Genomic DNA, 17546 nt, shown 5'->3' with positions numbered 1-17546 from the left:
TAGTTTGTTGCATGTATGATACTGTCCAAACAATAGTGCGCATGCAGTAATGTAATATGAACAGGTGCAGAAAATGGCTACGGAGGTACAATCTCCTGAGTATAGTTTTCGAAGTCAACATATTTTACCATGACAACGGCATTGTAGCTGCCACTCTCAACGAGGTACAGCCCAGCCGCTGACATGCTGATTTATCAACGCGCGAATTTATGGGTTCCAAAGGTACAATGCTTGACAGGGCTAATTTAGTGCAAAATCGCTACCGGTTACCTCGTAGTGCCTGACACGGCAATGTTATTGTAATGATGGGAAGAGCAATACCATAGCGATTAACACTAGAAGGATAGCAGAAACGGCCACATATGTGGCGCAACATCGAATGCACTGGCTACATTGCATTTAAAGGCGAGATCAGGAATACTGAAAACAAGATTTTTAACTTTTTAACTCTTGCCACATTTTTATCGCTATAATTTAATAGAACGACCAAACCACGAGGCCACAACGCACTTTGCTGTTCTCTTCCCGCAGTGTCATCGACGCACATGTTTTCCTACACGGCAGCTAAATGCTGAATTGTTCAGCATTTCATTAGACGCTTTCGTACCATGGTGCGTTTTGCTACCATTAGCTATGCGGAATTCAGATGCGCATCATCACTTAATTTCACTGCCATCTTGTGGCATCTGTCTGCGAAATTCTGGCGCTAGATAAAAGAATAGTGTGTGCGATTATTTTCTAAACTTTTCAATCTTCTCATTTGATTCGCTGAAGGAATCATATGATGCAGGTGGAAAATGGTCTGGTTAAGTTTCCGGAAGCGATTGATGCTGTAAGAAACGCCGTAGTGGGAGGGCTCTGGAGATTTCGGCCACCTGCCATGGGGTTCTTTAAGGTGAACTGACATTGCACAGCGCACGGGCACCTTGCTTTTCGCCTCCATGGAATAGCGGCCGCGATGGCCGGGATTCTATTCCACGTCCTAGGATTCAGCAGTAGAGCGCCCTAACCACCGAGCCACCGCGGCAGGGAGCGAAGACGTTTTACGCCAGCATCTATACGATATCCCACATTTCTATCACAATTAGAAGTGATGGTCTGGAAAGCTGGACTTGAATGGTTTTCAAAAAACTTTGAGTGCACTGCAGAGATATGCATAAGAGAAATACGAAAGCATGTGCTGGCTACTCCTTAGTAGCTCGTAGAGCGTCATAACTCTGAATTTTTCAGTTTCATGACTTTGATTGATTTCCACATCATGGACTCCACAGTCATGCACATTCTATATCCGATCTGACTCATGACTAAACTATAATGACTCACGTGGCATGACTAGACATGAAATGGCATTTACATACCATATGTCATTGCATGCACATGCACGACTACCAGTCTCATCTTAATGTGACGTCATATCACACGTTACATTCTGCTTTCATGTTTCGCTCCCAATTTTTGCTTCCAGGTTTTGCGGGCAAGTTTTCGCAAACATAAACAAGTAAGGCTTTCGCCTTAATATTTGGCACGGAGTTCGAAGAAGTCATGTTGTAGTATCCTTCAACGACTGTTTTAAATACATAGTTCATCCCAACGTTGCACAGCTCGTGGCCTTCATCGAGCTGCTTGCAATGGAGAGTTTTTTTTTTTTCTGCGAAGTTTATTGCCTCAGGGCATAAAAGGAATGTTATGATGGATGAAGGGTGTGGTCAAATAAAAGAAAAATGGTTGGCTGATGCAATGAAATCGAGGAGTGAACGATGATGCGGTTCTAGTGTCCAAACAGCATATGACTGCGGATTATGGGGGGAGAGGCCAGCTGCCACCAGGTGCCGGATCCGCGTTGGCTTCAACGCTGGACAATCCCACAGTAGGTGATGGATGTCAGCTTCTATATTTCTAGACTTGCAGATGGGGCACCCAGGTTGTGGATATAAATACCGAAGTTGTGGCCACTTTCGGATCACTGCTGGTGTTAGGGCCACCCCAACTCTAATCCTTCGAAGCGCCACCTCCTCTGCACGGGTGTCACCCGTTAATAATTATGGGGTTATTATTAACGATGCGCCCTTAACGGTGCGCACACTCCCAGACACCCTTAGAGTGAGTGGGGGTAGTTGTTCCGGTCGCGAAGGAGATGCCCTCGACCTGCGTGGCAAGCTCAGCCGGAATTCAACTACCTTGTAGTGACAGAAGGGGGTGGTCGTTTGGTGCCCAGCGGTCACCGGTTCAAACCAGAGAAAGGATCGGAGTCAGAAGTAACAAACAAAACACAATTTATGCACAGCAAGAGACGATACAAAGGAATACACAATATCACTTGAAATACAACAGACGAGAGGTTCACAGAATACAAACGCTAAGCATGCAATTACACAGGTATCCAATAACGTAGAGGCTTTACAACAGATGAAACACGAGAGAGTACATAAACAAACACCAAATTGTTCACCGGGCACTGTTGCAGTCCGACGCCTCAAGAGTCACGATGTGGCCGCCATACGAGACGAGCGCCGCTCCCTTGAAAGTCCGTGGGCTTGCCAGCAGCGGGTGATCCCCGGGAGTCCAGTCGAAACACAGGCGAGCACGTCGCAAAACACTTGACGAACTGACTGACTCGCTGACTGACTCATCAAACGGCGCGGTCTCTTTAAATAGGGCGCGCCGCGTCTGTTTGTTAGCACGCGTCAAAGCTAGCGCGCACACACACATAGCTTCACTGGTTATAGCTCCCTCTTCTCCTCCAGTCGAGCCGCGCGTCGTCATTGGCCAGGTCCCATAGAAGTTTCTCGAAAGGCCTGGCACATTCCAGGCCGATGAACCACCGTCCTCCCCGGGCAATGGGAAAGAGGGTCACGGCATCGCGTACAAAGTTACGCGCTCTCCCGCGCGGGGAAGGGCTTTTCTCTCCATGCCTTCCACGCGACGCCGTGCGGGCCTCGCGCCGTACCGGCTTGATGAAAATGGGCGCCGATTTCGTGACAACGGGTTAGACCGCGGGGGAGGCTTACCGTACACGGAGGTATAAGAGCACGTGTACGGCGCCGGAGGTGCTCCTTTCTTGTTAAAAGCAGGGTGGTATTGTCCAATTTTATGAGGTTTGGCGATGTCGAAGTTGAGTTTGAAAGGCGGGTCGCAGAATCCACTTGGCTTTGAGCACTTAAAAGGTCACGCGGGGTCCATTCAATACGAATTGGATTTGGTATGCGAGCCGCTAGACGTGTATGTTCTGGCAGATTTCCGGGCTACTACTAACGCGTCTAAGTAGCCTTGTCACTTGGAGGGCATCTGTACGTATGATAATACGGGCCGTGGGAAGCATGGGAATGGCGGTCACAGATTGCCATGGGACTGCAGTGATCTCTGAGAAGTGAACTTCATCAGTGACAGTGAACATTTACGTCTTTCAACACGCTGGCTTAAAGCGTTTCGCACTTGAAACAATGCTTTTCTGAGTTTTCGCGTGTACAGGACACGACTCGTTTTCAGTTTTGAACCGCGTGAGAAACACGGTAACTCGAACCACCTTTGCAGGCTGAAGTGTTCGAAACTATTTTGCCCCAGAAGGAGCGCAGCGGGGTTTGCGGAGCCTCTTCCAAGCGCACACCCCTATGAGAGCCGGGCGCCAGGCCGGGGGACGCTTGTACCCATTTTACCGGTGGGTGTCCGGCGGTGGGTTTCGAACTGACCACCTCCCGCAGTTCCTCTCCGCGGTGTGGTTTTATCGCGCAGCGGCGTGAATAATGATCGGACGTGACTGTCAAGACTGTGGCAGTGCTCAGACATGCTTAGAAACCCTTGCCCTGATGCCCTTTTCGGAGCCAAGGCTCGAACACAGTTCTCACATTTCTCCTCTTCATTAACGCGGAGAAAACGGCAATTTTACAGTACGTATAGCATGACGGTCACATCGCCCTATGTTGCGCCCTGTCTAGTGCATATCAGTGTAGCGTTTTTTCACAGTTAATGAGAGACTGTTATCTGACAGTTATGAACAGTTATGCGGTACTTCATGGAACTAATCATGAGAACATATGGGATTGGAGAAATATGGGAGAGGCCTTCACCCTGCAGTGGGTATAGGCAGGCTGATGATGATGATGATGTGGTACTTATAGACAGTTGAGAACAACGCAGAGGGCTGTGGAACGAAAAACGGTAGGTATTGATTGGTTTGGTTGGTTTGTGGGGTTTAACGTCCTAAAGCGACTCAGGCTATATGAGAGACGCTGTAGTGGAGGACTCCGGAAATTTCGACCACCCGAGGTTCTTTAACGTGTAACGCTAGGAGATAGGAAGCGTGCAGAGTGGGTCAGAGAAATAACTCGAGTTCATGACATTCTAGCGGAAATCAAGCAGAAATGGACATGGGCAGGACATGTAGTACGAAGAGAGGATACCCGATGGTCGCTTAGGGTAACAAACTGGATTCCAAGGAAAGGAAAGCGTACCAGGGGGCGGAAGGAAGTTAGGTGGGCGGATGAAGTTAAGAAGTTCGCAGAGGTCAAGTGGATGCAGCAAGCGCATAACCGGGTGAACTGGAGGAATATGGGAGAGGCCTTCGCCCTGCAGTGGGAATAGTCTGGCTTATGATGGTGATGATGATGATGCCATAAATACATAAGTTGTAACGCCGTGGCACTCTGGCTTCTCCAGTGTTGCGTTATCCACCGCAGTGACTCGTTTTATAGGAATCTGTAAAATTTGTGCGAAAAATATTTGTTTTTTTTGCTTCGTATTGGGCTCGATAGATACTTTATTTTTAATCGATTTAAACAAAAAAAAAAAACGTAATTCACACCACCAAAAGGTATGTCTGCCTCTATTCCAGATTCAGCCTGAAGCACCTGTCTAAACGGAATAATATGCGTTATGCGCGTGCAGGGCACAAAGCTCAACTTCGGCACCTGGCAGAGTGCCATTCATGTCTTGGCACACTCTTCAGAGCTGGCTGAGTTGCGGCGGCGGGCCCGTGAAAAGCTCTTCACCAAGCCGCTTCCAGAACACCGCTCACGCCTGGCCCGCAGGTGAACTGCTTTCAAGCTGTCCCGTGGTGCTCATCAAGTCGTGCGAAAACATACTCTTTATGTGAGCCAAAGTGCAAGCGGGAGACAACCTCATGGCAGTGCACAACTGAACAAAGCTAAGAGGGTGAATAATCTTACCTAAACAAGGCGCTTTGTCAAAAGAAAATATTCCGAATTTGATCACTGTAATCACGTCCACAGTTCTTCATAGCAACCTTCTTGGTTGCCTTCCATTTTATGAATATTCTCTGCGCCACTTAAGGACCTGAAAGCATTTTTATGCCTTGAGGATTTTTCGACTGTAATTGGCGTTTCGTTATGCGAGTTGAGCTTTAAAGGCACGGAAACGAACTCGGAGTTGTTTGCCGTTAATGTTTTTGTTAAATATATAAATAGGGCGGAGTAATCAGTCTGTATATCGTGTTATTGTCAGTCAACGCGATTCAAAAGCTTTAACTAAATTCTGCAACAAGCTGCTCTTGTTCGTCCTGCTCTTCTCTGTGTTTTCGTGTCTTATGTGCACTGTTTTAGATGGCTCGCTACCAACTAGCCCAAATTTCGACATTAAAAGCTGCGCCGAGAGTATTTTGGTTAGCTGGTAACGCGTGACCTACTTAGAAATCTGGCAAGCCACATTTTGTCACTGGACAAGCGCATTTTTAATGCATTAGCCCTACAATTCTTAAGCTCAGATTTTGCCGATGTTTGCCAGAAGGCTCTCTCTGTGACCTTGGAGTTCGAGGGAGAACCAACTGCGCCGCAAACTTAACCAATGAGGAGCCATGGCTTGCGCATCTTAGCCAATGAGGAAGAAGCGCATCACATAGCTGTAGCCAGTGAGTAGACGTTCCTTCTAGTGCCAGATCACCTATTTTGTATTTAAACACCTGCTCAAATCACAGTTTTTTTCATTTTAATATTACACAATGACACCCAGTATATTAGCAGATCCTTCCTCTGCACCCTTGTAGGCTTCTGCTATGTATTGTCAAAAATCACGCTATTAGTTTTTAATGATAAAGTACGCAGTGCAGGCGGAGGACGAACTTTAAAAGCAAGATTTTGAATTCGCCTGTTCCCAGGAATATGTTCATAACATTGTCTTCAAAAATTGGAGGGGACACCTAAGCTGCGCCTTTAGGGGTACGACGCCATAGCGTAGGCTACCAGCCCACATATAAAGCCCGGCTTTAACCAAGCCCTATGAACGTGTTCGCGTAGCCCATGTTAAAATGTATGACTCAGAATGCAAGGGCCTTGGCCGGCCGACTCTAACACCGCCTTACCATATGAAAGGAGAGGACCGAGTTAACAGCCCCTGCGTCCGATCAGTACGCCGCCATATAAGCTACCAGCGACCCCCTCTCAGCGACATGCTCATGTTTTTCACTCACAACGCCAACGGCAGATCCTCTAGTGAACGAAGTCTTTAATGCTACCGCGTTAACATATTCTACACCTGCTTCACAGTTATAGTTAAACACGTGCCCATTTTTGTTTCATATGGCACTCTGAACCAGTGGGCGCTAATGCAGGGCACTTTAAAAGCAAGTCTTTGCTACGCACTGAGATGCTAAGCCGCTATGTACGGCAAGCACCAGCACTCATCATAGCAACAATTCTGCAGTCTTGTGCATTTTCGTCTACACACGTCCTCCAGATACAACCATCACATTCAGTACGGAGATAGTCGCTGCTGCCGGAACGCATAGCGACGAATAGCTGAATGCAAGGACCGAACAAGCAAATGAATAAGGACGAGTGTGCTTTGGGTAGAGTGCCTGTAACGAGTTAATTTTGATTCTGCAAAGTTGAATCCCCAGATTTAGAGTAAACTGGTGTGTTTCAGGAACGCCCTTTTCTGGAGCGATGTGGCCCAGGGCTGGTGCCTGCCGTTCCTGGGTAGCGACCGAGCCGTGCTGCTTCACAGCGAGATGTTCCGGTATCAGCTGCGTGGCACAAAGCCGGTAAGTCCCCGGATTTTGCTTGCTCTCCATTATGTCCTTCAGAGTGGCTGTCTAGCAAAACATCAGCGATAGCAGTGCATGAACCTGCCTTCACATGTTTTATGCTTGCATGCGCAGAACCTTCGTATCAGCCTTGAACGTTTCACTTCCGGGTAAAAGCTTTTTTCCTTCCAGGGTATTTTCCTTTTTTGTTTTGATATTCAGCTTTATAAACAGTCTGCACGAGCGTTATGCTGGGTTGAAAACGGTGTTCATGTGGAGTGCGTTCTTATGCAGTCCGGATATCACTGACTGCCATTTGGAGCGAAACGCTGCACTACGCCATGTTTTGCCAAGGTCATCGGGTGTGCTAATTTGATCTTCAGCCGGAGGAGCGCTGGGGGAGTGTCATGATGTCATACCACGTGACGCGCCACAGCTGCTACCGCGCGCCGAACCCTGCCTCACCAGCTGTGGCCATGTGACGAATCATGTGTCTCGCCGCTCGCTGAGTGTACGTCTCGTCGTGGAAGAGAGTTTTGTAAGGCCGTCTTCGGCAGCCCCGCTAGCGTTACCATGTCACATAGGCGACAGGCTGTTCCAGATCACCCGGCAGACGTGGCTCGCCAAGCTGCTTCGCTAGAAAAAACACTGTGGTTTAACTCTTCTTAACCAAGCAAGTCATAGCGAAAGCTCCGTTACACTCGACTACGCTTGATTAGTACTAGCAATGTTTAGTTGAGTGTAACGAAGCGTTCGCTAAGTCTAACTTGGTTTAGAAGAATTAAATCCCAAATTTTTTTCCACGGGCTAGCGCCAGAACGACAAAAACAAACCGTATGTAAGGTAACACGAGAGTATTTCACTTTTTGAAAGGAAATGTATGGACACTCCGTCGCGCCAGCTCTCCTTGAACGTTTTGTGCAGTTAGTTCCAAGACCAAAATGTCTTCAGACTCTTCTTTTTCTTTTTTTTTTGCTGACGAATGCTACACACGATGGCTGTTAAACACGTCGCATGAGGCTTTGTTACATGGTGTATGGTATATTTGGTTTCATGCCCTAAAGCGAAATGGGCTCCTGGCAAGGGACACATTAGTGGAGGGCTTCGGTATAATTTCGGCCACCTGTGTTGCTTAATCTGCAATGGCATCAAACAGTACACGAACATGTTGCGTTTTGCCTCCCTCAAAACTCGGGGTATGGCGGGGATTGAATCTGCGCTTTCAAGCTCGTCAGTATAAGCACGCTAACCATTGAGATGCACGGCGTGACAAAAAATCATGAGAAGTGACCAAAAACCAGATTTGTCAAAATTAGCTGTCAGTGCTGTGCTTCTCCACTGGAACCATCTTGCATTAAGTGCGGTAACAAACAGAATTGTGAAAGGTTGATTTGGTTAGGTTTATAGGGTTTAATACCGTAAGCAGGGATGACGTAGTAAAGGGTAGCGGGAATTTCGACCGCTTAGAGGCTGTTCAACGTCACTCCCAGTGCTCTTTCATCGCAATGTACACGAGTGTCATGCATTTTCGACTCCATCGAAAAATGGCCCGCAGAGGCCGGGATCACACCCACGTCCTAGCGATTAGCAGTCGAGCGGTCTCACCGCTGAGCTTCCGAGGCGGAGCAGAAGTGCCAGGACGGCGAACTGCTGGCTCAAGCATCCTTAAGTACACACATGTCATGACTTAGATGCCGTATACATTTAATGCGAGGTCATCATCTCACTTCCGCGTACGTTTCGGGTGCCCTTCCTATCGGCTTGTGGCAACAGCAAAACAAACTCATCGCAGGCATGAAACACCATACAATTGTGAGGACCTCAATGGAATTGTCGGGCGAAGCATTCACTGTGGGGACAGTTTTGGGGGCACAGGGCAGTGGGCACTGTAACGGGCTTTCCTCTTGGCTGCAGGTGCAAGTGCAGACGTACCTGCGGGTTCCTGGCTTCTTTGCCGGTGTGCGGCTCCTCCTCGTGGCGGCCATGTTTCAAATATTCAGCATATGTGCTTGTGGTCGCTGGCTTCTTGAAAGGGTGAGCGCCGATTGCTGAGTCTTCCCACACTTTCAAGCTCCGCTTAGGGGTTGCGTGTGCTTGCAGAATACCGCAATGTCTTGACAAATTTTCCAAGGCCTTGCTCAAAGTGTGTCTGAATTGTTCGTCAAGGTTACTTTACGTGAACTAGTATATATATATATATATATATATATATATATATATATATATATATAAATGAAGGGGAAATGAGGGTACTCGTTATAATACATGAAGCAAAGAAGCCGACAGTCGGCGAGGCCAAGGAAAGCATTGGGGATTGTACTTGGTCTTTTTTTTTCAATTTTTACTTCATAATCACGTAAATTAGTAATGTAATGTGTATAGGGAAAATATAAATAAACACAAAGTAGAAAGAAAAACAACGTGCCGATGGTGGGAACCGAACCCACGACCTCCGAATAACGCGTCCGGTGCTCTTCCAACTGAGCTACATCGGCCGCTGTCCCCCCTGCTACTTTCTTGGGTATTTATGTTGTCTGTATACGAACCTTGAGAGTGTTCACCAGCGCCACCCTCAACCCTCAACTTTCTACTTTGTGTTTATTTATCTTTCCCCTAAACACATTACATTACTAATTTACGTGATTATGAAGTAAAAATTAAAAAAAAGACAAAGTACAATCCCCAATGCTTTCCTTGGCCTCGCCGACTGTCGGCTTCTTTCCTTCACACACACACACACACACACACACACACACACACACACACACACACACACACACACACACACACACACACACACACACACACACACACACACACACACACACACACACACACACACACACACACACACACACACACACACACACACACACACACACACACACACACACACACACACACACACACACACACACACACACACACACACACACACACACACGCACACACGCACACACGCACGCACACACGCACACACACACACACACACACATATATTGTAGTGAACTACACGAGGATATACGAAGACAAGGATGAAGTAGGCGAGAATACCACGAAGACGAGGATAAGGACGACGAAGTGCCGCTGCGCTGCTCCAGGGCGGCAGGAAATGCTCACCTCCACCAAGTGAAAGGGGGTTTTTACTGTGTTTTAACAGGGATAATAGCCCTCTCGAAGTTGCAAGGCGAACCACACAAGAACACAGCCAGTCTAGGTCTTCACAAGCGAGCTCGAGCAGCGCAGCGGCACTTCGTCGTCCTTATCCTCGTCTTCGTGGTATTCTCGCCTACTTCATCCTTGTCTTCGTATATCCTCGTGTAGTGAACTACAATATATATATATATATATATATATATATATATATATATATATATATATATATATATATATATATATATATATATATATATATATATATATATATATATATATATATATATATATAGTATGAGAGATTCACATTGAAAAACTTATACCATATTTATTCGATGATGTTTGGGTCGTAGCACGACCTTTCTCAATCATGATATAGAAAATGCAATATATCCCTAATAAATAAATAAACATTATATATATATATATATATATATATATATATATATATATATATATATATATATATATATATATATATATATATATATATATATATATATATATATCAGCGCAAACAGTTATAGAATGGCAGTAGTAAGTCGGTATCATTCGATACCTTTGTGTAGATTGGGCATTGAAAGTTGAATTTTCTTTGTGGCATTTATGCTTTTCACTGAGAGCAATCATAGGTCTACAGAATACAGATTAAAAAGAAGGCTGCGGTGTTTTGTCCTTATGTATTGGCTCTGCGTGGCCGCAGATATTTCCTATACCAAATGATGATTAATTCAAGTCAGCAGTACCACTTAAAAAGAAAACAATCCCCTACGCATTTCTTAGCCTCGCCGACTGTTCGCTTCTTTTATTCGTGTAACTTATTCCACGAGTGATATTTGCTAGCGCTATGGCACTGAAACTTTTGTTTGGGGCTAGTAAAAGTGTGCTGCAAGTTTTACACGCCGTCGTCAGCACGACCATACATAAAAATTCTTATCTGGGTAAAATTAAAGTTGTGCTCTACCTTATATTTTTTTCTATGTGCACAATAACGATGTTCTATCCACCCACTACCGCAAACTATCCCAGACTTTAACACTGGTAACCGCAGGTGACATTTGACTAAAAAGCGGATATATTTTTTCTGCAATCAGCTAATTGTTCCAGTAAAATTATAGAGTAACATTTTTACTATCGCTGGCAACGTGGAGCGAACTTTCAAGAGAGCCTAACACACAGCATATACAAGTGATCGCATCTTGGGCAAGGTTGTGCTGCCTTAAGAACTTTGGAAACAGGTGGCTGATTTTGTCTCTCTTACAGCCAAGGCATCAGCTTTCATATAGTGACGATAGTTTTAGCTGATTCTGTTGTTTCTTCTTTTTGCTTGCAGTACCCGGGCTTCTTTTCCGGAGGCCTGGTGAAGCGAGGCGGACCCACAAGGGAACAGGTGTCTACAAATTTGGTGTCTTGTATTCTTGGCCGGGCTTATAATTGGTCATTTCTTCGGGCAACATTGAGCATACAGTCACGCAAGTGTGTAGATCGCGCTCTGAAAGCCAGAGTGAATGAGTGGAAGGGCATGAGGAGCGGTGGTAGACTTTCCGTTCTCTTGCTGTAGCCAATTAGCATGCTAAGTAGGATCACGCGTAAAGCCGTGGGTGAATTAAAATCACCGGTGATTCTTGCGAGAGTGCGCTAGCGAGTTCCGATTTCTGCAGAGCATTTGCTTGTGGTGCCCCTTTGAGCACTCAAGCTTCCACCTGCGTCAGGGATTAGTGGCGTGCTCTGCGTGAAACTGTGCCAGCGCAGAGGAGAGTTGTTTGTTACGTTGTTGTGCAAATTCATCATTTTAACGCGACAGCGTTAAGGAGCTCGCGTCGCGGAAAAGCCGGTGTCGTCGGCGGCGTTGGCCGTGAGCGATAAATCCCGGCATGCACTTCATAAATAAAAATCATCTTCCAAGATGGGCTGGGTGCGAATCCAACCAGGGTCTCCGGAGTGTGAGACGGAGACGTTACCACTAAGCCACGAGTTCGATGCTTGAAAGCGGTGCAAAAGTGCTTCTAGTGAATGCGGTGTTGCCTTAGAAACGTGCCGTAGAACGTTATACTGCGGTGTATATCGGTAATTATGAGCATGTTACTTACAGAAGTCGCAGTTACACGAGTAGCGAAGTACGTTTCCGCTACATTTCTTCTGCGCTCTGCGCACATGCAGAGACTTCTGTAAGTAACATGCTCATAATTACCGATATACACCGCAGTATAACGTTCTACGGCACGTTTCTAAGGCAACACCGCATTCACTAGAAGCGCTTTTGTACCGCTTTTGAGCATCGAACGATAAACTGTGGGCTGGCGAGGCGCCGACAAAGCGAGCGCTATCAGATGAAAAAAGGTATGCTTGCCAGAAGGAAATCAGGCAAATAAGACATGAAGGGCAGATTACAAACGATGCTAAAGATATGAAGTGTGCGATTCTGAAACATTTTGCTGAGCTTCTGAGTAATACGCGCGAACATAGTGAAGGGTTTCCAATAGAATATTTACGGCCAATGCCAACGCTCGAAGATCGTGTGAAAGAGAGCCTTGAAATGCCTATTACAATGCAAGAGATAGAAAAGGCCATAGATGACCTCCCATGTGGGAAAGCCCCTGGACCAGATGGGCTGAGCGCCTCCTTTTACAAAGCGTTTAAAAACCATCTTTCCAGCCTTATGTTGGAAGTGATAGAGAAGCCTACGAACTCAAACAAGTGCCATTATCATTTACTACGTCATACATCGTACTTATTCCAAAAAGTGATGATCCAGAGAAACGCCTGTTGGTGAAGTCCTATAGGTCAATAAGCCTGACAAATGTTGATTACAAAATCTTCATGAAGGTTTTAGCGAAGAGATTGCAGAGTGTAATAGCCAAATTAGTCGGACCGCACCAAACGTGCGGCATAAGAGGTCGCAGCATCGCCACAAATATACATGTGGCACGAACCGTACTGGAATGTGTAGACACGCTTGGAAGTCAGGTTGCCATGATTCAGCTGGATTTGGAAAAAGAGTTCGATCGCGTATCACACGACATCCTTTTCTCCATTCTAGAGCATTGTAACCTGTGATCGGTAATCGTGGAGGGAGTGAGAATGGCGTACGCAAACTGCTCGACGCGTATTATAGTGAATGGCGATCTCACTGACAGTCTCGCAGTGCGTTCTTCGGTGAGGCAAGGATGCCCACTCTTTCCTCTGCTTTTTGCAGCCTATCTCGAGCCATTATGCTTGGCCATTCTCAATAATGAATGCATCTCGGGTTTCAAGCTTCAGTCAACGCATGTGAAGCTACTTGCATACACGGACGACATTGCAGTATATTGTAAAAACAGAGAGAGCATTTGTGAAGTGTAGTTGTTGAAAAGTTTTGTGACCAGACTGGATGTTGGGTTAACTGGGAAAAAAGCTCCGGATTTTGGCACGGCTTATGGGATGCTGAACCGGCTTCTTTCTCCCGATTGCAATGGTCTTCCTTGCCAATGCAGTATCTGGGTGTGCCCCTACACTGTTACGCGATCCTAGCTTACACTGGAAGGAAGAAACAAATAGAGTGCGAGAGAAAGCGGAAGCATGGCAAGGAAGACAACTGTCAATCTTTTCACGCGCGTTCATCTGCAATGTGTTTTTGATTTCAAAGATATGGTATGTAATGAATGTTCTATGTGCGTCACGAACTGCCATTCAAAAAATTCATCGTGTGTTTGCGGTTTTTCTTTGGACTTCGACCTGGGAAAAGACGAGGCGAACGAATTTATTTCTTTCTTTAAAAAGCGGAGGAGTCGGTTTGATTCATTTGTTTCTGCGCCAAGTGGTATCGCGCTTTTTTTTTTCTTCGCGACCAAAATGACACCTTTTTAAGAACAGTCATGCAAGTGCGGCTGCAAAGGCTGTTACCCGGATTTGTTGTCTCCTCAAGTGAAAACATGCGTGGTGCTGTCACAGGATATTTGCGCGAGGTAGTTCTCTCTTACAAGTTGTCAGAAGTGCGTTTTTCCCTTGAATATTTGTACAGTGTTGGCAAGAAAAAGCGGTATAAGGACTTAGTGGAAATCATGCTGCCGCGCACCTTTGTATCGGGAGCCTTACCGTGGAGGCCCAGGGCAGGATACTTTAAAACGAGTGAAGAGGATGCCAGTTCGACCGGCTGCCAAAACGTTCTTTTTTAAGTTGCACTCGAACACTCTACCCGTCAAAACCCGGCTTCACGAAAAAGAAATCTATGTCCCTTGGACGACAAACTGCCAGCTTTGCAAGAAGCCAGAGACAATCGAACACATATTCTTAGACTGCTGGGATGCAGTATTTCATTGGGACGTGCTACAAAGAACAATTAAAAAAGAGCTGCCACTAAACCCTTATGGCATCCGGTTTTTACTGGTGGAGAACGAAGACGTACCCTATGATTTAATAATGCTTCTAGGCCTCCACAGCTTGTGGAAAACACGAATGCAAGTAAGGCATGAAGATATTAACATACGCAGTGTACGTGAAAATTTTGTTGAAAGTGCTGTTTATCTACGGGAATGTATCTGCGCGCTCCCTGACCCACCACAGTGGGCAGAAGTTCTGGATGACCTGGTAAAATTGAAGAAATTTTAACCTCTCACGCGTCAGCTCAAGGGCAGCTGAAGTGTTTTATTAAGTGTGACCATTTGTTGTTCATGTATACTTCGGAAATAAAGAAAAAAAAAACTCGTGGCTGAGTGGTAGCGTCTCCGTCTCACACTCCGGAGACCCTGGTTTCATTCCCACCCAGCCCATCTTGGAAGTTGCTTTTTATTTATGAAGTGCATGCCGGGATTTATCGCTCACGACCAACGCCGCCGACGCCGACGACACCGGCTTTTCTGCGACACGAGCTCCTTAACGCTACCGCGTTAAAAATACCACACAATTGCAGATAAGTCTGACGTCATGACAAAAGCACACCTCTGGTATTTTTGCCACGGTCCTTGGGTGTTTAGCAACGGGGGGTGCCGCTTTTCACGGAGTGCACATGTTTTAATTGCATGCTGTGTACTTTCTTGTACGGTCTGCCCCTACAGGGAGCATATGTGCATGTGTGTCTTCTATGATCGGTGGTTTGCTTGCACCATTTTAGGTACTTCATCAGGAACTGCCCCAGCGTATACCCTACTCATACGTTAAGACAGCACACTTACGCTATCAATACCGGTCGCCTGTTTTTTCTTGCAATTATTCGTTTGTTAGCAATTGTGCGCCAGCTATGACAGCAGCAAGTTGTCTAGAAACTTGGCCTCTTTTAGAATATGCTTCCCCCTTGGGATCGGCAACAGTTCAGCAAGATTTTCTTGCAGGTCCTGGCTGCCTCATTTACCATGACAATGCGTGGCCGCGGCTGGAAGAAGTTGGCAGATGCCAGTAGCCGGCACGAAGGTCAGATGGACCATTCCATGACCATCATGCTGGATGGACCAGGTACACGCAACTGACTATGTTTGTCCAAATAGGCGGTAATTTTACTACAGAATGTTTTGTTCAAAGCTTCTATAACCCCAGGAGCTACCATAACAAGCAGGCTTCGAGCTGTGAAAAAAAAACAAAAAAACAATGGCAACACTTAAGCTCCTTTTTCAAGGTCATGAGGCGACAGCTTTTATGGCTTCCGTCTGTTGCTCCTTTGTTGATCCTTATTCGCGTGCATTTGCTTTTATACTTGCTTAATTCCTAATCCTTTAATTTGTGTCGTTGTATCCCACATGTGCATACACTCATTCACATGCACACGTAAGACACTATATTATATGAACGGCCACCCGACATGGGCGTAAAGTCCCGTTTGAACCAAGCCATATGCGAGCGTGCCTGCGTTGCCACAGTCTTATGTACATAGTGTGGCTGAATCGAGATCACAGGAGTTCCCGGAAGTTTAAATTTAATCTATTTGATTCTTTTATACTCTAATCAAGAGTGCGCCCGCAAATGAGTAAAAATGGGTTAAAAAAAATGAGTAAAAAAAAACCTGTCTTCTTGCGCGTACTCCCATTGTTAGGCTCCGGCATTCCCGCCAAGCTCTGTTTTACATTTTAATCCTTAAAAATGCAAAATACTTATGGTCGACAACGAAATATGATTTTGGCTACAAAACACACGAACCTCTAGTAATAACGTAAATGCCTGGTTCAGCTTTTAAAGGTATCCTGTCATTGCTAATTGTATTAAATAAATTTGATTTAAGGAGAGACTGCGCCTTTGTTGCCAATAAGATAGCATTCCGTACACATCTTGTGGCGAAACTCAACTCCAGAACTTAGAGATAATGACGTGGCCTTACAATGGAGTGCGTTAGAGGACATATGCTATCCCCTTTTTACTCCCTTAAAGGGCACCTCCGGCGGCTTTTTAATCATTTTAATTGCATTACATTCCTCGGTGTGTTCTGACTACAATACAAAAAACCGTTCTTCGAAATTACAAGTGGACTGATTAATTGCAAACTTTATTAGCACATGTATAGAAGATTCACCTATTCCACGACCCACATAGGGGACTGGGACTCCGGAACTGGAAGCGCGCAAAGATACTCGATTCTTTATGGCCTCAGCCACCAGGCGGGTTGCTTCTTTTTGGGTGTCATGGATTTCGCTCTGCAGGAGGGATTCCCAAGCTTCCCTGTCTTGAATGTTGGCCATTGCCCCAGGTGAAAAGGGATGTTGCGAGATTATGTGGTCTAGTGTGCCTCTCTGCCCGCAGTGTTTACATTTTTCGTATTCTTTGTCCTTTACTTTTAAATAGCGCAGTTATACTGGGTTGGAGTAATTGGTGGCCTGTAGTCTGCGAATACTTTTGGCTTCTCTGTTTAGCTATTCATGTGAAGAGTGCTTTTTTCTTGAGCTTGTAGGCTTGTAGCATTTACAGATCTCGTGGTAGGTGCTTAACCTCTTCCCGGGTTCTGGGTTGTCGAACTTCTCGACGTTCATCCGGGGGTAGATATCTCGGGCGAACGCGTGGGCGGCTTCGTTTCCAGACGCCGATTCGTGGTCTGGGGCCCATTTTATTGTGATCCTTCATGAGATCCTCCTAAATTCAAGAATTTTCTTTGCCGTGGTTTAGACCTTTCCTTTTGTCAAGTTCCAAATGTCTGTTTTTCTCTCTCTTATTATCACTTTAGCTTTTGTGCCGATGCAGGCTAGCGCAATTGCTACCTCTTCGGCGGTGGCCGAAGAGGTAGCAATTTATCGATGCCGTGATTAGAGGTGCTCTGGTCCCGTCCGCCATTGCCGCTTGGTGTGTTAGTTCTTAGTCTTAATTATTTGCACCAACTGGACAATTGTATCAAGATACTCTATATGATTCCTTAAGGCGGTTGCGGACACCTTCAATTTCTTCTCTGCGCGCTGTTCTTTAGATTACCTGCATGTATAGCCTATCTAGAAGACAGAAGAAGTGGCTCTTTGTTCCCCATACC

General features: G+C 45.9%; 1 protein-coding gene across 1 annotated transcript in view; it reads left to right on the top strand.

Moving 5' to 3' along the window:
• Nucleotides 1-17546, top strand: part of LOC146177521 (saccharopine dehydrogenase-like oxidoreductase) — a 45962-nt gene that overhangs the window by 21917 nt on the left and 6499 nt on the right. The window contains exons 6-10 of the mRNA XM_084580493.1: nt 4882-5024; nt 6874-6991; nt 8888-9007; nt 11463-11519; nt 15436-15556. Of these exons, the coding sequence (XP_084436619.1) occupies nt 4882-5024; nt 6874-6991; nt 8888-9007; nt 11463-11519; nt 15436-15556 (559 nt within the window). The remainder of the gene's footprint in view (nt 1-4881; nt 5025-6873; nt 6992-8887; nt 9008-11462; nt 11520-15435; nt 15557-17546) is intronic.

Source organism: Amblyomma maculatum, chromosome 10, assembly GCF_055883805.1.
Source record: "Amblyomma maculatum isolate TAMU_Amacu chromosome 10, ASM5588380v1, whole genome shotgun sequence".
Classification (NCBI taxonomy): Eukaryota; Metazoa; Arthropoda; class Arachnida; order Ixodida; family Ixodidae; genus Amblyomma; species Amblyomma maculatum.
Note: the sequence above shows the minus strand (reverse complement) of the source record. Positions and strands in the feature narration are given on the sequence as shown.